This window comes from Temnothorax americanus, unplaced genomic scaffold (genome assembly GCF_048541705.1).
Source record: "Temnothorax americanus isolate GAGA-0224 unplaced genomic scaffold, ASM4854170v1 Scaffold24, whole genome shotgun sequence".
In the NCBI taxonomy this organism is placed as follows: Eukaryota; Metazoa; Arthropoda; class Insecta; order Hymenoptera; family Formicidae; genus Temnothorax; species Temnothorax americanus.
Window position 1 is genome coordinate 1,562,160 of NW_027509381.1, and position 23,065 is coordinate 1,585,224.

General features: G+C 39.1%; 1 protein-coding gene across 2 annotated transcripts in view; it reads left to right on the top strand.

Moving 5' to 3' along the window:
* LOC143898591 (uncharacterized) overlaps positions 1-20,911 on the top strand; it is a 125,493-nt gene extending 104,582 nt beyond the window's left edge. For both annotated transcript variants that reach the window (XM_077408170.1, XM_077408171.1), the window contains exons 5-12: positions 4,391-4,561; positions 6,739-6,877; positions 8,534-8,760; positions 11,003-11,322; positions 12,214-13,740; positions 14,335-14,494; positions 14,578-14,746; positions 15,269-20,911. In XM_077408170.1, the coding sequence (XP_077264296.1) occupies positions 4,391-4,561; positions 6,739-6,877; positions 8,534-8,760; positions 11,003-11,322; positions 12,214-13,740; positions 14,335-14,494; positions 14,578-14,746; positions 15,269-15,455 (2,900 nt within the window). In that variant the 3' untranslated portion in view covers positions 15,456-20,911. The remainder of the gene's footprint in view (positions 1-4,390; positions 4,562-6,738; positions 6,878-8,533; positions 8,761-11,002; positions 11,323-12,213; positions 13,741-14,334; positions 14,495-14,577; positions 14,747-15,268) is intronic.
* Positions 20,912-23,065: the final 2,154 nt, after the last annotated feature.

Genomic DNA, 23,065 nt, shown 5'->3' on the forward strand with positions numbered 1-23,065 from the left:
GTCAGAATATGACTATACCGTACCGTAATTTGTTTCCTCGATATCATTGAATATTATGGGAAACATCAGAATATTTTCTTTTAGAATGATCATTACACCACGTCACTTGTTGTTCAGCGACTAATTGTTTATTTCAGATTTTGCAAATTGCATTTTATGTTAATTTGATTACTTAGAAGTGCGAGTGGATTGAAAATGGCGAATTAGCCGAACACTATAGGCTGTGAGTGTTTCTATATCGTCCGATTAATTTGTACCCAGACCCAGCTCGATTGCACTTGCATACGCGGTAATGCTGAACGTCGATTTTGTTAACAAGCTGCACTGCAGCCGCGCCACGTCACGATGACTCGCGAATTTATGATTATTTAATGCAGCCACGAGCAAAATGCGCCATCGCTTGCGATAATTTCATTTAGCCGTTAATGACCTGGATAATGTTGGACGATAGTAAATAAATTTCGACACGCTGGACATCTGTAATTGACGCGTAAACCAGAATACCTTGTTAGCACTATCAAAATTATTATCAAGCCAGTCCGCGGGTTCGAAAAAGTTTTTTTTTTTTCTACATAAAGACGTGCGGAAAAGTGTAAGTTCCAAGAGGTTCCGATGCTGTTTCCTGTGACAAAGAAATACCTGATCCATTTCAAGAGACGTAAAGAAAAATTCAACGAAAGGTTTTTACAAGTATACCTACTTATTCCGGCGTATTGGAATTAGAAAATCGAGACTGAAGTAAAATGAAACGAACTCTCCTCACGGTCAGGACGGTAAAGACGATCCGATCTCCGGGATCAATTTTCGAGAGACTCGCAAAGCGATCCCGACATATGGACCAAGAATACACTCGAGCGTGTATCTGCGCGACGTATCTCCGCGCTCCCGAACCAGTCCCGGCGACCTTAATACGCGTAGACGATGTCCTCGCGGGGTATCCTTGAATTGTACGGATACGACCGCGAGAGAATCTCTCCCTCTCTCTCTTTCCTTCTCTCGTCCCGACAATGCTCGCGCCGCGAGACTCTGTCTCTTTCTCATAATCCTCGTCGTCGAAGTCGGACCGCGATGCACAAGTCGGTCGCCGCGCCTTATCCGCGATTCTCATCCTTGGCCCAGCTTTATCTCCCGACTTTGACCTCCTCGCCGCCGCGCCGACGCGACATATCGCGTTGCACCCGCGAAATTACATGGAATTAATTGGCTTAACGCTTAAACCCGAAAGTGCAGGAGTGCGTTCTCCGCCGTCGACACGATGATACGGGGAAAATTAGTAACCTGTTGTTTGCCGTCTCCGTGTTTGCCGCAGTTTCACGGGGGAACTCGGCTGCTTGCGCTGCAACTTGGAGTACTTAGCGAGAGCGTCGCAGCGTGGAGAGAAACCGAAGGTCGAACTAAATTAAATTTAACGGGGCGATTGTGCAAACGAATGCTCTAAGCGAGGAATCCTCGAGGGCAGATTTTTCTCTAGCTTACATTATCTGTAAAATGACACCGGAAATGCTTTAAATGAATAAAAAAGCGAGAAAGACAGAATAAACAGTCTAAAATATTCCATAGTTCAGATTATGGAAAATGATTATTTTTTTATATTGCGGTATTTAATATATGTATTAAAAAAGTATCGTTAAATGTGATAATTTAATTGACCTAAATCATATTATTGTTCGAAATAACTGTTGTCAGCTTTTTTTTTCCTTGAGATAACTTATTATACAGAGGCAAAGGTATTACTCGGTTTATTTAATGCTCATAATAAATGTATGACGGCTTCGGAAATATTTACGACGTTACCGCGGATGGCGAAGGTTTCTTTTTATTATTGTGCGGCGAAATTGCGGTGATCCGCAACGATTGCCGAAGAACCGTATTTTAAATGGTTAATGAATTCGACGGCAGCGGTTCGGCACTCGCCACGTATATCGGTGTGCGCGCAAGCACACCAATCGATTGTCGCGTGACGTCATTCACAGAGAACCGGCACTCGTCTTCAACTTTGGCCTTTCGACGCCCCGATATTCGATTCATGGCTTGTCTACACGTGTCGGCCGAATAATTGCGTTTTTACGAAGTCAATTAAATCGAGAAGCCGCGAAGTGTTATTACTAAATAAAATAAATTACACGCGGTAGCTCGATTCCGTTTCTCGGCACGTTGTATAATTATACGATCTGTAGCAATTAAATGTTTCACGGTTAATGATGCATTTATATTTTAGAATAGCATTTATATATTACTTTGCAATTTTGTTCATTTACAATTATTTATTTTGTTAAAATCTTGGTGATTATATTTGCTTCTGTCATAATTATCACATAATATTTAAATATTGTATTATTAGTTATATAATTGTTTTTATAATTGTTTAGTTAGCGATCACAGATATAGCAAATACTGAGATTATAACATTTTTAAATGTTGTATTAATTTATAAATTTGTTTTTGGAAATGCTCATTGACAAACTTGGTTACGGTAACAATATTTTTCTTGAGCGAGTATCCGGCGAGGATAGTTCTCGAGAAAGTTGGCATTACTCGCGTTGCACGTTTGTACGAACTTTGGTTTTCTACTTACATATCCGCGGAAGTTCTATAGCATTTAACGACGTCTGACTGATAATATTACGCTGGAAAATTGCGAAAAGTCGAATATCGACGTTATTAACGATCGCGTTGCGTGTAACATATAATGTGTAAATTTTGCGTAAAAAATTAACGCAGTGTTAAACAAGCACGCTAATCAGAATTGTAAAGAATGCCTTTGTCGTTATAATTAGAATTGTAAAGAATGCCTTTGAATTTAGCAACAGGTATTAGAAGCTAAAATTTAACTTTAAATTCTTCATTTCTAATTTTTAATCGCTTGTTTGCCAATTGTGTTACATCTACATGTTGTCGTCGCATTAGAATGAACGCAGAGCTGTAGTACATGTGCTTCTAACGGTAATCAATAATTGCAATAATCACAATAATAATGGTAATCACGCTATTGGAATGTAGGTACAGGCTTTATCATCGAATAATTGATAGGCTAACAGTTTACATCGCAGAGATATAGGATATTGTAGTGTAGAAAATTAGAGGATTTATGAGCTGATGCACCCGTCATGTATATCTATATCGATCCCAAAGATTGAGAAGGGAAGCAAACAATGAATCGATCTTTTGTCGGGAATGATTCTTTGCGCGTAACTGCAACAAATATGCATCGATCACGGCGTTTCACACACACACACACAATAACGATTTCATAATTAAATACAATGCCGCGCCGAGTGTGAAGAAACATCTCGCGTGCTAGCTTTGTTCGTCGCGAGGCCCCATCCGCTCGACGCGGCTCTCCAATCAGATCGCCGCGAACGCGCTCAGATACTGCGCCCATCTCTTCTCAGCATGCGTGAGTACGAGCGAGGCGCGTTTAACCTACATAAAGTGGAATCGTGATTGGGCGAAGTAAATGGCGAACGATCTCTTCGGATAATCGATATGCAAGCACGGTATCGCTCTTCTCGCGCGGAGAAAGCCGGTTTCGTTTATTCGTTCGTTTGTTCGCAAAAAAAAAAAGAACAGGCTATTCCGACACGTGTAGCTCTAGCGCTGTAACGATTTACACGCGCGATCCCTTGGCTTCGCGCACGCACGTTGGGCAATCTCGCTGAAAGTTTGATAACCTTTTTTTTTTATTAAGCGATCCCCGAATTGATACGGTGCGAATGTTGAAAAATGCATAACGCAAAGCTAAGGGATAAATCTGAACGAATGGGGGGATTAAAGGGACTCAACGTAGCTTACTCGTGCTCCCACGATTATGAACTATTGAAGTATAACGCTTTGGCATTATCCTATCAACGGTGTGATTCATGCTGCTCTCCTATTAACACTGTATATAACGCTCTTAACATATCTGTAGCTCTAAGAATTGCAGCCAATTTTTGCAAATGTATTAGAATAATTAGAACACAAATCACAGATATATGATCGCGTGTCAGAAATCATATCGATTGCTAACGTATATAGAAATATAAATTGAACGATTTATCGGAAAGATTTGTATAAAGGCTTAAATATTGCAGAGTGTAAGATTCTGTAATATCAGAAATTTTATGTGAAAAGTAATAGCTTATTTCAAACTTGATTTCAAATTGATTTACTCTGTCATATGAAAAAATATGGTAAAAATTATTTAAAAATATATATACGAATCATGTATGAATATACTCTTTAAGTTTACACCTTATTACGAAGGCTCTGAAATTCACTGTCCAAAAATATCTGTTATAACGGGACGGCGCGCGGCGCGATCGTACTAGCGCTTTACAAGGCAATATTGAAAATTAGAAGTGGAGGACGATCAGTTAGGAAAGTGCACACACTGCTCTTTTGTTCACAGGGTATTATCAGCCGGCTGGTCCACTGATACAGCACCCACCGCCACCACCACCAACCTTACCGCCCATTAAGGGCCCACCTCCGGAACCGACACCCACACCTCCCCAAAACTCAGAGGGTTCAGACGACCTGGTCGCCACTTCCACGACTTCGGGAGGCACAAGCAGCACGGGTATGTTACTGATAATCAATGCTATAATTAAAGATATATCGCAATCAGAGAGACCTTTTCTATCATGTCTTTTTTTTTTTACAAAACAATATTTAATGTTGAGATATTCTACAAGTTTTCGCATTAACAATTGCAATATTTTTTAAATTTTGACATAAAAAGTTACAATAAATTTTTATAATTTAATATATTTTCTCAATCTCTTTGTGTGTCACATAAAGCGTCCATTTTTAATTAAAAAATATCATTAGTATAAAAGTTGAAAAAATGGATTTTTTATTCTTGTATTTTTTAATTACAAAAATAGACAATTTTAGAGTAAAAATTGCAGTATATTTCTATACGTTCTGTGATTGCAAAAAATTGTTTTAATCTTTTAATGTTTAACAATAATTAAATAACTTGATAAGTTGAGATCGTAATTTCTTTTAAGATAAGCAAATCTTGAATTCTTTTAGAATTTATTTCTTGCAAAAGTTTTTCTTTCTCGTTAAATATATTGATATTTTCAAGAAATTTTTTGCTAGAAAAAGCTGCTAGTTATATAAGATGGTTGATGTACGATTAACGTCTATCTTTTTTAGGGCAATCTCCGCAATTTCATATATCAGACAGTTTTGCTCTCTCGATTTATCAGATAGACTTGCCACTGAAGCAAATGTCGTCATACGTCTCGCTAGGGCAATGTATCACTGGACATATATCAGATCTCGCATTTACATTAATGATTTTATCGTGCAGCGCTCAACATAACATGGTTATCTATACTGGAAATGCATTAATGAGCGGCCGTGCAGGTGCATATTAAGATTGCACATAAATGGTGCATGAAGGAAAACGTCGGAAAAAAAAAGATCGTACCTAGCTCGACCTTCCATTCCTTCGTTTTCTTTTATTTTGCGTTTCTAGAATTTATTTTTCGCGTTCTACTTATGTTCCGTCAGCAATTTTTGGATTCTTTTTTCGTGAATTTCAGCGAAATGAGTCGCGTTACGGAAATTCATGAAAATTCGCTGACGATTAAATGGGAGATTTTTGTGTGACGTCGCGCAGATCTTAATGGAAATTCTTTTTTCTGCGTGCCAGAAATAGATTATGAATCTATATACATAAAAACAAATGTCCTGACTAACTGACTGACTGACTCATCAACGCCCAGCCCAAACCCACAAACCTTAGAAACATGAAATTCGGGGAGTATATTCCTTCCATGACGTAAGCAATAACAATAAGAAGGGATTTTTAGAAATTCGACCCCTAAGGGGGCGAAAAGGGGTAAAATGTGTTTTCACGGATTCCTCAATATCTCCTAGGTCCGATGAGATATCGATTTGGTTTTTGATTTAAAGTAGTTACGTACCGTAGCGAAGCACACGGGTATCAAGCTAGTGTGTTATAAAAACGGGACGCCGGCATTAAAATGCAAAAAGTGATGTGCATTAGTGGTTTTTAAATAGGACAAAAACGTCGGGGTCGCGGTTTAAGATTGAACCATGAGAGCGTGTATTCTAAGTTTTTTACGCGGTGCAAATAGTATGTCGCGCTACGATATTAGCGTGTTATAAGCGACTCTAAATCATGCGGTGCATTGACGTGAGCGCAGGGATCTAATAGCGCGAGCACTCACGGGTTTAATTGAACGGAGATATCAGCCTCTTCGACAATATAGCGCTCGCTACCTTCGAGCGCTATATTATCAAGCTGTCGATTATAGCACGTCAGTACCAAGATTGTCCTTCGGTACTGATAACTTTGGTACTATCGGAGTCAAATATGTAATATATATAAGCTTGGGAGTGATCATTCTTTAGATAAGAGCAGCTCTTTCGGCGGAGATCGATACACTGCGCGTATAACTAAATTACTATGTCATATCGTACAACTTTCAGTCACATATTACTTCACTGGATTTTTAAGCAACTACTACTATTTGCCTGAAATTATCAGTTTAATATCTTTCACTCTTTGTTTTGGAGATTTAAATCTCCAAATCTTTCGCGATATTTAAATGTTAATTAATAACGTTCCCTTTTAGCAAAGTAACGCGCGTAAATTGTCTAGCGATATCCCGTAATTATCAAACGAATATTCAAGGCTTATTCGTTGTTTTGCGAAACCGATCATTGTGCATTCGATGGGGGATACGCATGGGATGAAGGAACGGTCGTTTGTTACAGGTGGAGGCTTTTATAGGACATATTGCCCGCAGTACTACGGCACGCCGCCGCAGTATCCGGATCTGTGTTATCCGCCGACGTATTCTCATCCTCACGCTCATCCGCCGCATTACTACAAATACCCGCCCACTTACAGGAGGTAAGAGATTTATTCGCGTTCGACGCTTTGCATGATGACGCGAGCACGCGAGCAAGAATGGGGGGCCGAGGGATGTATACCACTTTGAAGAGCGGCATACGCGCCGTTCCGTTGTTGTCGTAACATTATCGAGCATCTGTTTGCGTTAAGTGGCACGTTAATATCCTATACGGCTTATATAATTATTATATAATGGTTGTAAACATATCGTTGCGCGTCATAGAAGCCTGTCATACAAGCCTTTCAGAAACCAATCTCCACTGTTAATTACTGGAGCATATGATTAGCTTATTATTTCATCAATTTTTTTTCCTACTTTTTATTTCACGGAATCGATTCAGTTTCATCTCCGCGAGGCTCACATGCGTAAAAAGCGACAGGAGCTGTTCTACTAAAACGTTATCGTCGTCAGCACGTTTTCCTGTCGCAACTCGCTTCTTTGAATTGGTGTTTGCAGAATTTACAAATGTTCACAATGCGGTTTGGGTGAATGTTCACAAGGCGGTTTATAAATGTTAAGTATACACGTTTGAATTGCACGGTGTTTATGTATAATAGATAAAGCCGACTGTTGTACCTTGCATTAAACATGGTCGTTGGTTTCCCGTTTCGTATTACGAGAATTGTTTTTGCTCATGCACGTTTACAACTAATCATATGCGCGGTTTTAAACTAGCTTTGACGAAAGAGATATAGACATTGTTGGAAAAGCAACGCGTCACATAAAATTTCAGTTTTAGTGTGTTTTTAGACTTTCCGTTATTGAATAAATCGGTTACATGATATTGACAAAATCATTCGGTATTGCGGGTTGCATTATCCACAGATTGTTTGAAAGAAGCGTGTAAATTTAGTTGTTCTCCGTTTCGCATACATGTACGATATTTATACATTGCTATTTTTTAAACGTCATTATAGTATTCCGGAGTTTTAATAACAAAAGTATATATAAACATTTTAGTAAACCAACAGACTATCCTGTTACATTGCAATACATTTGGGTCACAGATGGTGCTAACTTTCCGAAACCGTCGTTATCTCGTTTTTAATGAAGAAGTGAAAGTTATACAACTAGAGCGTGTCAAAGTTGGTTTTTGCCGCAAAAGTCGCGGAAGTTAAATGGCAAATTTTAACGCACACGTTTTAATTACTGGATATTGCTGTAAAAAAACATATTTTAATTTTATGCATTTCTGGAACTAAACCGCAAATTTTTGTTATAATTGCGTTAGTTTTCAGTTAGAGCTATTTAATTTGCTTAAATTGATATTTAATTCATAATAAAATCCATACGTACAATCTCTTTCAATCTGTACGAATCTGACATTATTATAGTGCCACGATATTTTTGTTATAGAAAAATTCGTTATAGAAAAATTTCAAATTGATTGACGAGTGTATCGATCAAGAGAATTATGCAGGCGACCTGAATATTTCTTTCGACTGTAGATTTAGGATTCTTGCCGCGATATGACTCAAGTTTGTTAAGTATCTCCGTGCATGATATCGTCCCTTTTCTTCTAATAGCTTTCGTCTCATTATCTACACACAGTAAGAGCTGATAAGGGCAAACCGGATATTCGACTCGCACGGGATATTCATATTTGCTTTTCGATTATTTATCAATGCATTTCGTAACGGAGGGTATCTTTTCAGGCAATACTATGGCTATCAAGAGACCGGTGGAGGTGGCGGGCCGCCGCCGGGCAGCGGAGCCGCCGGAGGTGGCCCTGGAGTCGTTGATTATCAACCACCTCCGCCACCGCCCGGCGAATATCCGCTACCACCCTATTACGGGGGATATCCTCCGCCCCCCCATCCGCCACCGCCACCTCCTCCGAATCCGGCATATCTGCATTCTCAGGGAAGACCTTTCGTAGACCGTAAGTATTGTCATTTACTAAAGAGAGCTGTGCGTGACGTTGCGCCGCGAGGAAAATTCAGAAATTCCAATTCTCGTTCCCGTTCTGTTCTCCCTCTCCCACGTTCGCCTAGATTTTTTTTTGGAATTTATTTGGTTAGATAAAAAGTCGCTCCGACAAATATGATAATGAGCGGACATGCACTTTTTCAGAACAAAAACTTCTGCTTTTAAATTTAATAAAATTTAAATACGTGTTTCGAATAACACGCTGATATGTTTCTTCTTTTGTTCGAAAGAATTAATTTTTAAAGGAAGATAGGCAGAAACGTGCTCGTCTTTTTAAATTATTCTCCGAAGCGTATATAATCCGCTTCTAATGCAAATTAATATTTATTAAAAATTGCCGCGCGTATATGTTTTGAGAGGATATTGATTTGCGTATCGCCGCAAATTATGCTGCCACTAAAAAATTTAAGATTATATCGCGAGAAACATAATAGGATAATATTGCGTGCTCTCAATCGCTGTTGGATGATGAAATTATTTATCGGATAGAGAATTTTTAGGATTACAATCAATTCTCCCTACGAAATCCAATGATTTTTCATTAAATAGTCAATACGTATTAATCCTCAGCTTTTCAAGTTGTATTCTTGCTACATTTTCGGACGTGCATTATTTAATGTCTCAAATAACGGAATATGGTTTCAATTCTCTTTTCTTTTTCCGCTTTCATGCTGTAGTTATATTTTCGGTCTCCAAAGAAAAAATTTTTTTTTAATTTCAAGGATTCCCAGGATTACCCACGGCACGACCCTTTTGAAATTTTCTCTTTCGGTTAAGACTGTAGTGCTGCGGCTTTTTTTTCTTTCGCGAAAATCTGAAAATGAACAGGAAAGTACTTTGAGAATCTAAAAATTATTGTAGGGCCCATTTCGTTCGATTTCCAAGGCGTCCGAGTCCTAAGGGCCCGTTCTTCAACAAAGTATTAGCTTACCAGAAAGCAAAGTGACATTTTAAGCCGACAGAGAGCTAAAATAACCGAAAACTGTAATGCGTCCAGTCTTATCAGAAAGAAACTGTCCGTACATACGGCCATTTCCGTGCAATGTTATACGTGCATGATAAAAAATTACTTTCCATTTTTATTCATGCCGAAGAAAACAAAAAAGACCGTGACTTTCGCTGATGATAAAACAAATTAATAACGTTTGCAGTAAGTCGACTTATTTCTTCATCCAAATATTCCTTATACTCCCGTAGCTAACCACGACGACATATTCTTTCTCTTAGCGATAAACGACATTATGATTTTTTATTTGCCTACTATATTCCATATAAATTTCATTCCGATGTAACGTATTGTAAAAAGATGCATGCGTTCATCGAAATTATTTTGAAATGATTAGATTCAAGATAATGCATTTTTATCCATTTTGTCTTATATTGTTTTGGTCTTTTGTCTATACCATGTAAATTCCGCTTCTATATTCTTTTTATAATGTTTATAATAAGTCAAGTCGTTGCCATTACTTCAACTTAATTACAAAGACGAGCAATGGAAACATCGCTAAAAGAAGTATATATGAGCGCGAACGAGCCCTACTTTAACCCTCCATTGCTCTCGTATGTGAGACGAACTTTCAGTTCACATTTTATTATTTTAATTGCATAGATGTGGCATAAAAGTTGCTTTGAAACTTTGTAACTTTTCACTTACAACCTTCTAGATTACATTTGTATGGTTGTTTTCTGGTGGTCAAGACTTTGTTAGTGCAATTTTACGACTTTGAAAGTGTTAACGCGTGATATAACTGAGCGCGGCGTTCATGGCGAGAGCATTAACGGTCGTTTGCTGAACAAGGGCAATAGGGGTTTAAAAATTCGAATTAAATTAAATTTTATGTGTTTAACCTTTTGCCTTATAATATCGAATAAAACTCGTGGTACAGATTGAACAATATGTCCATAAGAAACCAATTGCATCAATTGCATTATATATATTGAAAATTTTGTCACACGATATTGTTACTTATACCAGATGATCGACAAAGGCAGATTAAGTATATTGCCAGATCGTTGTTTCTTAGCGCGTAAGCGACGTTGTGGCTAACTATGTGGCACGCGCGGTGCCATCACAAATTAAATCGTAAGGCAAGGGGTTAATCGGGCGTCACGTGCCTCCTCATCCGAATACTCCGTTACAAACGAGAAAGGCGGTATTCGCGCATTCACCGCATCCCCGATGTTTGTTGCCGCAGCCTTTCAGGGTTGTCCATGCCCGATGCAATCGTGTCCAAAAAACGTGGATACTGGGGCCCTTATTGGTAATGGTAAGGGAGCGCCAGTGGTATCGGGGCCCGGTCTGTCATTGCCACCCAGTGCTTTGGTAGGTCCGCCCTCGCCGGCGAGGGGGCTAGCTGGGCTAGCTCCCCCTCACGGTGCCAATGCCTGGGATACGGATCGCGTCCAAATCAACACTCACCGCAACCTAAATCAGAACCAATCCCCCTCGGTCCCGCCGTCGCACAATCTAGTCGGTGGACATAGTCGCCTTCAGAACCAAGACTGTAGGAGTAAGGTATGTGTTCCACCGCTCTCTTACACTTAATCAACGTCTCGATGACCGTCTCCGATTACCTTGATTTCCGCCCGATCTCGTGGCAAGATGGAAAAAATACAAGTTCGATCGTCACATGCGTTTAGATGTATGAATGTATCAGGAATTTTGCATTTGGCGAGATGTACGCGATGCAAATACTCTCGCAAATAATTTAAATTCTTTACATATTAAATATTTTGGCAATACTATATATATATATATATATATATATATATATATATATATATATGTAGGTCCAGAGGTATGTTCCAGGACTGTTTACGTTTTTTGAAATGTACAGTCCTGGAATATAACGCATATATATGTAATCAGATTCAAAAAACTGTCCCGGAATATACCGATATCAAAAATAAAAGTCCCGGAACATACTTCCAGACCTACATATATATATATATATATATTTATATATATATATATACGCGTTGCAAATAAAACATCTGTTAAAACACAATTTCAAATATTATTATTTTGCATACTCCTGAAAGTAACTTTTTAATATGATAAATAATTTTTTTTACTTTTTTGAAAATAATTTGCGCGAAATATCGTTTTGAAAACAGCCTTTCGAAAATAACATTCTTATGAATATTTAGGTTTTATTCTTTATATACACCATGATTCTATTAGTCCGAATAATTTGTAAATTTATCGGATATTTCGCTTATCGAGAGAAAATCAAACGTTTTATTTTCGTATCGATATTGTCGTGGTGTAACTGAAAAATAATCGAGTTAGCGATTGAATTAAAAAGGTCACGAGCCTTTTTCAAGGACTCGCGGATTTGTTGCGCGATAGCGTCGGAGTCGCGCACGTGTAACCCGATGAATTTCCTTTCTGCCATTCTTGCAGGACGAGCAGAATTGTACGGAGGATACGTTGAGGAAATGCGGTTGTCAGAACGCGTGCACGTCCACTTGCGAGGTCAAGATGGAAACGCTATCGCCCACTGAGAAACTGTCCGTCGCGGCGAGCTGTCCCAGCAGCAAGTATCACAATTTCAAGCTGGAGAACAACAACGTCAAATGCGAGTCCTGCAGTATGGAGATCGACGGGCTGCCATGCGTCGCTAATTGCAACGTCGTCAAGTGCGAGTCGGATTACAAGTGCGACATCATGAAGTGCGAGCAGTGCATGAAGGAGGGACAGATAGCGATACTGGAGATGGACAAGGATTCCGGTATCGTGCTGGACGACAAGCTCGACGGCGATCCCGACGTGAAGGAGGAACTGGACGTGGTGGTGATCGACAGTGACGAGAGCTGGAAAAAGCCCGATTACGAGCCGACCGTGCAAGAAACTGTCGATGATAAAGAGGAAGAGGAGGAGGAGGGGAGGGGAGTGGAGGAGGAAGTCGTGCAGGGACCGATCGCGACCAAGGTCGAGGCCGGAGCTGAGATCGAGGAACAGCCCAAGTGCCAAAAAGTGACCAAGAGGAAGCTCTCGCTCGACAGCTTATCGGACAGCAGGAAGAAGAGGAAACTGAGCAAGAGGGCCTTGTCGGTGGGCTCGTCCCAGGATGCGAATAACGAGGAACCGGTCAATGTCATCGCGCCGATCGAGCCGCTAACTCCGAGTAAAGCCGATAGCGTGAGAGCCGAGACGATCGTCCCGAAGAAGAAGCAAGCGAAGAAGGACGCAGGACCACGGGGTCAAAAGCGCAAGGCGGAGGCGCCGAATGCGAACGAAAGCGCGACTAAGAAAGTGAAGAGCGGCAAGCAGAGCATCGTGAATTGCTTGAAACGGACCGCCAGCGATATCTCGATAATGGAGACTATCGACGATGTGATACAGCAGAGTCTTCAGATGACGCAGAGGAAAGACCGCAAGAGCAAGAACTGCGAGCGCGTGGAGAAGAAGAAGAAGAGCGTCAAAGAGGAATCGTTACCGGCGGCGAAGAGGCTCGCGAAGAAGATCGATCAGGTGAAGGAGCAGGCTATTGAGAAGGTGTCAAAAGCGATTTCGAAGAACGGCCAAGCGAAAAGCAAAGCGGACGCGAAACCGAAACCGAAGGCCTCGCACGACGGTAAAATCAAGGTTGGTAAGGGCAAAATTGGTAAATTCGTGGAGACGAAGGCGCAGGATGTAAAACCGAGGGCGCAGGACTCGAAAGCGCGGGACGGCTCGAAGAAGCGCGACAACGTGTCGAAGACCAAAGCGAGTGACCTCAGCGAAGATCCGAAAAAGTCGGCGGTAATTAAGAAGAAGCGGAAGAGCGCGAAAAAGATACCAAACGTCAAGAAGTCGGGCTGCAAAGTGGAGAATTTCTCGCTTGGAAATGAGAGCCTGACGTTAACGAGAAAAACGTTCCTGAAACCGAAGTGGAACAACGGATGGAGCTGGGAGGGGGAGCCCTTTGAAGCCAAAGTTTATCTAACGGTAAGAATAATTAAACCTTGATATACTTCCGGAGATTTGTTCGAACCTTGGTTGAATTAATTGAGGAACCAGATTTCTATTATCACATAGCGATAATAAGACAAGAGAAAATTGTGCTGAATTATAAAGCAATAACAACACATCTAGATTTTTTATTGTCTTCTGCTGTGACTTGTTATTGTTATTTATATCTCGATTAGTTTAGAAGAATCTAATTGATAAAATTTGTACACGATCTCTACGGTTAGCTTTATAATTCCATGTGTAAATAGTGCAATGAAGAAAAAATTCGTTCGAGCTGTTGGTATAATTGTTCTTCTAAAATCGTGCAAAGTTTGCAGAATTATTATATGTTATTTGTTTAAATTAATATAATATGATAAAATGTGTGCGCCGTTTATTTCAGGATAAATTCAAAATAATTTAAATTCACGTCTGAGTGTGTTACGACCACAAACGGGTCCGCACGTTTTACGCGAAATTCTATACAGTAGTTACCATATGATGATGCTACTATTGACTCGACTCTAGATATATCGTCTGACAATAATCTATTGATAGAATCTGATCGAATTTTAAAATCTATCATCTTAGAATGAAGAAACGGCCATACGGCGATGTTACGCGAGTATGAGTCATGAGAGCGGCGACGTATTGCGGCCTCGGGACTGCGTGTTGCTGAAGAGCGGTACGCGAAAGGGTGACTTGCCGTATGTAGCGAAGATAGCGGCGCTGTGGGAGAATCCGGACGACGGTAGATATCCTCTGTCGCGAGAAACGCAAAAACTTTCCTCTAGATTTGATGAGTTAACATCCACGCTGTTATTCTGCATTTAGGTGAGATGATGTTCTCCTTGCTGTGGTACTATAGACCTGAGCATACGGAACAGGGTCGGACGCCACACGACAGCGAGGACGAGGTATTTGCCTCGCGTCATCGGGACGCAAACAGCGTCGCTTGCATAGAGGACAAGTGTTACATCCTGACGTTTAACGAATACTGTCGGTGAGTAATTCTTTCTATTGTGATACGAAATTTAATTGAATGTATATATATTATTTATAAACCGGTCACAAATTATATCAGTTATTAGAACAACTCATACTTTTTTATTTAAATCTTTTGATTCTGAATCAAGCCTTTTATAAACGAATACATGACAGGAAAGTCGGGACTGAATCTGCTTATTATGAGTCGATCGCTTCTACACGGAGCCACGTATCACGCCAAATTTAGTTTAATATGTTTCACGAATATAGATTTTTAGAAAAGATTTTTAATACTTTTTACAGATTGGCAATTTATTTGTGTAATCAAATTTAATGACATATTCATGATTGATCGTGAAATAATTGACGTAAAAGCTTTTTGATGGATGTTTTTTAAATCTCTGCTAGAGTGATGAGCTAATATAGAAGTTTATTACATATAAATTTTGATTGTCCACGAAATTAATATTGAAAGAGGTAACGTAACTTTCTTAACCAAGCAAGATCGGATTACCTGCATATCGTTTTTATGTGACAGGTATCGTAAAAACTTACGGAGGATCGAAGAAGGTTTAGAAAATCCTGGCTTAATAGTTCCGCCAGGGGACCAAGTGTATCCAAGGGAGAATCGGCAGCCTCCTATACCAGTGCCATCAGACATGGTGCTTTTCTGCCGACGTGTTTACGACTATCGCGGGAAGAAACTTGTGAAGAACCCCGGATGACTCGAATTCCTGTAAGATGCAAACCGAGGAAGCTTAGGTCACACATTGAAACTGGCCGCAGGTCTCCTTTCAAGCGTAATCGCGTCGCTGTTGATCGATTTGTCTTGATTTCGAAGGGTGGCGAAATTCGATTGTTTTTTTTTTTTTTTTTTTAACGAATTACCGATTCCGCGAGCACACGCAGCCTCTACTTCTTCGTCACGTTGCGTTTTACCGGTTTGCTAGAAGAACAGCTTTTGCGTGGAGAAACATTCGGTTCTATCCATATAACTGTTAAAAGAAAGTGAAGAAAGTAGACGTGCTCGAATCGTTTCAAGAACAATTGGATTTCCTTCTACCCTTAAACGTAGGAAGATTCTTAAAACATCGCGTTAAAGAAGATTCGCAGAAAAAAAAGAATGGCACGTCATGTATATCCTCGTATATATTGTAAGACTTACATTTATCGCGCCGCTTATATTAATCGGTCTTTCTATTCTACTCGTCTGCGATACCACAGAAATCATGATGAATCGTTCATTAATTCTGGTGATAGGTGTTGCGTGGAATTCATGTCGGCGGATCGGACGCCAGAAAGCGCGCGCCGAACGTTCGGGTCGAAACATATAGATCAATTACAAATTCCGAACGATATTTTTCCATGGATGGCATTATCCGCATGTTCCTCTCGCGGGCGATCGCAAACTTTCGCTCCCTCCCCCCGTGCTCTCCATTTTCCGCCGACACGAACGAAACCAATATACAATCTCGATAACGTGTATAAGATGTTTCTAGGCGAGTTAGTGGAATTTGACAATTTTATAGAGAGAATCATATTTTTTGTGAGATAGCATTTTACACAACACTTAAATGGATATTTTTCACATAGGAGATAACAAATGCACGACGTCGTAATGTCGTGCGTCATGGCGCCTTAACTTGAAGGGAACCTACGAACAGTTTCAAAGATAAGGAATCAAAAGCAGGGACGAAATTGCGATTATTTAGCGAAAACACAGCGTTATATATATGTATAAGTGCTCTCCGATTAGGCCCGAGCGCCTGATGCGAGGGGCGAACATCAAGCGTGTGCGACATTACACTTCCATTGTCCCATGGTGTGTTTGCATCTGTCTCGGGGACGCGACTTCTCCCCGAAATTCGATCCGCGCACATATGTCATCTTCGTCAATTTAATCATTGTAATGCATTTTTACGAACAGTGCCGAAGAACAAAAGTCCAAGACTGGAAGTGGCTCGATTCATATCGAAGAATTTAATTTACTGCTTTTAAACAATATCTTTTATAGATATCTTGGCATTATGATCTGTTGTTAACAAGTATCACGGTACTCTAGAACATTCTGCATTCCGATCTTGGAAAAATTAAGTACTGACATAAAATTATATTTTTTACACTAGTTTAAATCTTTGCTGTATTTAGCAAACAATCATGTTAATAAGAAGATTCGTAGATCGAGCCATTTCCATATAATAGGCCGCGTCTATATTTAATAAGGAGATCTTTATTTGCTCGTTTTTTTAATACAATAATGACTCCTTCCAAGAATGCAGGAGACATAGACATTTTAATTGTCAGGGACGTTTGTGTTTTGACTTGTCACGCACCGCGAGTCGCGCTTCTACGTGCAGTTTTGATTTCTACATATACATATATGTATGGTTATTCTTTTTATTTTTATTCGTAACGATTTCTAAGATCTATAATGAGAGAGAATTGTAGTTGTATATTATCGCCTGTAACTTAGGTATATATGTATATATATACATATACATATAATTTTGATTCATAAAGAATCCACATTTTAGCGATTAGTCAATACTCGCGGTAGAATGCCAAAAACAACCAAAACATATTCACGAATCACGCGAAACTTTTTTCAATACAAATTATTAATATTATCGCGACGTACCAAAATTTATCATGAGATCATCGATAAGTAATTTCTATGGGAATTCCTCGAACCGTGTTAATTTTATTTACATTTGTTGAGTGTAGCCGGGCGTTTTGTTGGAAATCATATTATTTAAAATTAATATATTGATATGGTTATTATTTAATATCTAATATATTGGATATAGGTATTAAGTTATTTTGCGAAAGAATAGTAAGGAATAGACGAGTAGAAGAGAGCGCGCGCGTGTTTACGGCTGTATGTATATGTATGCATGCGAGGGTAGAGAAAGAAACGAGAAGAGAGGACAAACGGCGAGCACTGTTATAAATGAGCGAGTAAATCGAAAACACGGTAGAAAGAAAAAGAGAGACAGAGAGAAAGAGTGAGAATGAGAGCAATGTGGGACGATGATGACAGATCATATTTATGAGAAATTTCGCGATACCAAAACATTCTTTCACGTGCAAAATCTTTTCCTTGCGATTCGAAGTGCGTCTCATAAATGTATCCGGATGATCCTCGATGAGATGCGCTCGACGTATTTCATAAGGAATCGACTTAGTCTTACGTAAACACCGTGAAAACACAAACGCAGTGGGTTTCGACGAACGCCGCTCCAAATTGAGTGCTGAAAAACGCTCCGAGTCCTTACGCAAACGCACTACCTCTTTACCTCCGTGCACATATCGGGACCGAGAGGGATAGACGTCCCCGTCTATCACGTCTAACACGAAAATTCCAAAGAGACAGCCTCGTAAGGAGCGCGAATCGCGACGCTCGTCGACAATCCACCGGATTTCTTGCGTAATCTTTTTATAGATAGTTTTATATTCCTTTTTAACGCGCAAAGAGGAGATTAAGAGAAAAGTGGTACGAAAAAGTGCGGAAGATAATTTTTTCTACGGGAAAGAAGACGATACAGGTAGCGAGAACCGGGGAGAAACGGCGATGCAGGCGGAACAATAAGACATGCCGGAGAAATATCAAGAGAGGGGCGGGAGATTGAGAGAAAACGGGGAGAGTTATACACTTGTGCGCGACTGTGTAGTGTCGCCGAAGCGAGGCGTACTCGTGGAGATCATTGGAACGAAGCAGGCGGGCCGAGCGCCTGTGTAAATATTGTGTATTCGCGTATGTGTAATACCTAAATGAAAAAGGAGAAGAAGGAGAAGGTAGAAAGAAAGAGAGGTGAGAAGGCGCGGCTCCGTCGAGCCGCGTACGCGCACGGCGCGGTTGTAATCTTCAGGAACTTACCTACCTAACGACGGTTAACATGGGAACATTGCACACACACAATGCATATCCTCTGTTTATTTTACGTAGCCGACGAACTTTTTCCATCAAGAGCGCGAGCAGCGAGGCCCCCCCCCGTTCGTGAGGGCTCGCGTGGTGCGCGAGGCTTGCGCTACCTCCACCCTCCGCCGCCCGCTCCTCGCTCCTTCCTTGCATCCGCTTTAATCAAAATGCAACAAGTGTCGGCCGTGCGCGCTCATCGAGATCGGGTACGTCGTCAGTCGCGCCGTCATATCGCTCGCTCGAGACACTACGCCGATTACGAGCGTGATTGCAAATGATTTGACTCATATTGAGTATTCGCCCAATTGTAATCGTTAATCCTTAACTGTTAAGGTATAAAGGGATCATGTATCTATATTATGATGAGATAAATAGTGATTTGTACCCCCGCTGATAGAAAGAGGAGAAAAAATATTAGATACATATTTTTTATTACTTTGTAGTGCGTTTACGCGTCCAATGAGATATTTATCGTTTTATTTATGTATTATTAAGAGACACGACACACAGTGTCTCGCGCCAAGTATATGTATACATATACACGATATACAGTTATTTCTCAAAATGAAATGTTAATAGAAAGATCGGCTCGGTTTATTTTCAGGCCTGATTTTTGTCAGATTAATTTTACTTGAATAAATAAAGATCAGCCCAGACAATACAAACGTCTAAAAAACGTCGTGGAACTGTGAGACGTTTTGTAGATCCATGTATTATTTGGAAGAAGAGATATATACATATAGCAAAAGAAATATAAGTCGACTTCCCCGTGATGTATTAAAAATATGTATTTATTAAATCATTGATTATATTGACGTTGCAATAAGCACAGATACTACAGCAGCGAAGGATATTCACTCTTCGATAAAAACTGAAGAGTGAACAATTTAGCAATTAATCGCATCCGAGATTTGTTTAAATCGCTGATGTTGTGTAACAACAAATATTGAAACCGCAATATTTCTGACAGTCACGATCGAACATCGTTGTGGAAAAGAAAAGAGAATATCCCGTTTTTGACGGACTCTAGCGTGCGGACCGCGATCGTTGCCCGATCTCGAGAATGCGACCGCTATTTACGAACGATCAACCCGATGAACTTTCATTGCGCGGCGTTACGCGGTTTGCCGTGCGGATGCTCGATTATTTCTGGTTTATTTGTCTGAAAAGGAAACGCGCGATTGTACTTGTAGGCGATGCCTCGTTCTCGTAGCTGTGAGACTTGTACACCCTCCTACACACACATCGTACGTTTTCTTTTTTTTTTTATTTGTATATAAACGTATTTAACAATACCGCGGTACATCATGAATTACATGACATCAATGACACGAATTTTGTGAGATCACTGGATGATTTTTATATTCGATAAGTTTAACAGCTTGATACTAAAATGAATGTCTGCTTTTTTTGTTCACGCTTTTGCGCGAAGGAGATAATTTTATATAGCATTTTTATAATATAACTTTTGTTTATATCATTATAAAAACGTATGCACGCATTTTCCTGTATTTTCTCATATCGGTGTTTTCTAATGCATATTTCTAATTAATATATTTTTAAAAGTATTTCATAATACTTTTTGAAACACCAAATATAAAATTTCAATGTATTTGTAAATGCAAATGTAAATTATATATTGCATTATATACTGATATCACATTGCATAATCTTATTGCCCGGCTCAGAATAACAAAGCATGAAGCTTAATATGGGATGGGAATATTGCAAGATATTTAATTACGTGCAACATATGTTAACTTATTATAAATTGCTCTTTTCAAGAAATAAATGGATTAGAGTTTTACGTGATCTATCAAATATTTAACTATGCATTAAATATGCATTTAAATCAACGTAGTTTTTTTTCTCTTCGCGATTATTGATTAAATGACAAGTCAACTAGTAAGATTAGAAATGGAAAATTAATATCTTTCTCTTTTTTTTTTTTTTTTAATTGTCTGTACATTTTTTAGTTTTTTATTTATTATTTACATAAAATGATAAATTTCCTGTGACACGCGATCGATTTTGTCGATGTACTATTATTTCTATTCGTTTTCGAAATATTTGTACTTGTATCAATAAAATTATCGTTTAAATCATGTTTAAATATATCGGAAAAGTGCGCAAGACTCGCAGGCAGACTACGTCCTTGAGAAAGCGAGGCACGCCTAGGAATTGCATGCTTGTAATTGTATATCGTTGCAGAACGTTTTGAGCCGAGAATTGTTGGCAGAAATAAATAAGAAATCTAATTTACCAAGTGTCTTACTGTAAAGTATCTACTCCGATTATACCAATAAATGATGGATACGGGTTCGCTCTATGAACGCAGAAGTGTCAAGTGATTCGACGTCATACGAACTCTGGAAGTCGCGAAACGTTCGAAAAGATATCAGTTTTCGAGAACCTATATCTATTTGTATCGTCATTACTGTAAGAGAAAGGAAGATTGTGTCCTATGATAAAAAATTTACTCCTACTCATATGCACAAGTCTTATCGTGAAAGAGCCAAAGTATTAATTAATTTTTTGCTACGAAAAATTTGCGATAATATTATCTTTTTGTTTAGGAAATCGCGTAGATTACACGAATGAGATATTCTGTATACCGTTTAAGCTTGCCACGTCATAATTATTCGTTTTTTTGTCTTTCTACAATTGTATGTAATTTTATTTTGAAACCACTTTCTGCATTTAACTTCCATTGAAAACTTGCAAGTACATGGAATCTTATATAGTACATGATATAGATGAGCAAGGCAAGTTGCGGGTTTGTTTCTGCATTCAGGCTTTTGAGCAAAATGAATGAATGTTCTTTATATTTAAAAGAAAATTCGCTTTTACCTTAAGAGACGCTAAGACTTTGGCGTTAAATATTTTTCCGCTTGAAATTAAAATATCGATTAGGGATCGTTTGGACAAATGCGGACGGCAAACTGAGCGGCAACGTCACACAGGAGCATACAGATACAATTTAAAAAAAAGAGAGAAAGAGAGAGGTATTATTTCTACACGAAAGCTGAGATAAAGGTATATATAAATAATATATATATATATATATATATATATATATATATATATATATATATATGACAAAGTATATATAGGTAATTAGAATAATATAAATATATATGTATATGATTGAGAGAAAATGAATAATTATAAATATGGCGTACACACCCACACACCACACATACATTAGACTCGTACACGGCATACATTCGCATGTACATTCAACACGCATACAAATTACACGATACAGAGCAATACGTGATACTTCTGTGGAGGACAGGGAACAAGAAGATAATACAAGTGCCAGGGAGCATTCCTAGGAAACTCGTTGTTTTACCGTCTACGGTGTTTTTCTTTCTTTTTGTCCTCGAAACGGTTGCGTATCTCTATTAGCGAGCGAATCACTTCGCGGACCGTAGAATCGTTCCTAAGCTTATCTGTATCTAAAATTATCGAGGCGAAGCGACAAATTACGCGATTCACGTAGGACGTTCATTAGCACGTTTCTCGAGTGGAGAACCGCGATGGTGTCAAGCGTATTGGCGAAGATATACCGCGTTCCTCGCATTCTAAAGCGATCATCGTTTTCGTTCTTCCTAGAGAAAAATCGAACTCTTGCATGCATTTTCCAAAAAGTATCGCAATTAATATTTTGCTTGAAGTAGCGAGAAAGTAGCGAGTGCCCCGATCTTTTACCGTTAAAAAGGGGTCAAAGAACTCGCAAATTACGAAAAGTATTAGAGATCTCGCTTAGGTGTTTTTATCTAGAATAACTAAATAAATGAATTTTTGAATAACATTTATATATACGTATGTAATCGTTTTACATCTTTATATCAATTTGTGAACCAAAAGACGCGTCGAACGCGAACGATAAAATGCACAAGTCACATCTTTCACTTCTTGTGTCATCATCCAGACCCTTAATACAAGACGCAATATTACATCATATAATATATATAAAATGATCCACAAATAACTTGCAGATGATTACTCACTGATTTCATTTTGTTAATTAAATGATTATAATTACCATGGACACTCTTCTCTCGTAAATTTCTCATGCACGTTAGAAAAATGAGGGCAAGCAAACCAACGACGATTACAAAAGATTAGCTACAACGTCAATAACGCATTTTCATCCTTCAAATAATTTATTCGTGAGCGGTGAGCAAAAATTCGATGAACATCGGCATCCGTGTCCAAGCAGCTTGACACTTCGCGCATTTTCGCTCTCAAATTCGACGAGAATTAAACTCATAATGTAACTCGTCTCCCATCCCGTACGAGAAAACGTTAGCGGTGCTATAATTTGGAAGTTTCGGAAGCGATATTCCCACATTATATTAGTCGTCGCGCGACCACGATTCTCTACACGTAACACGATTAAAAAAAAAT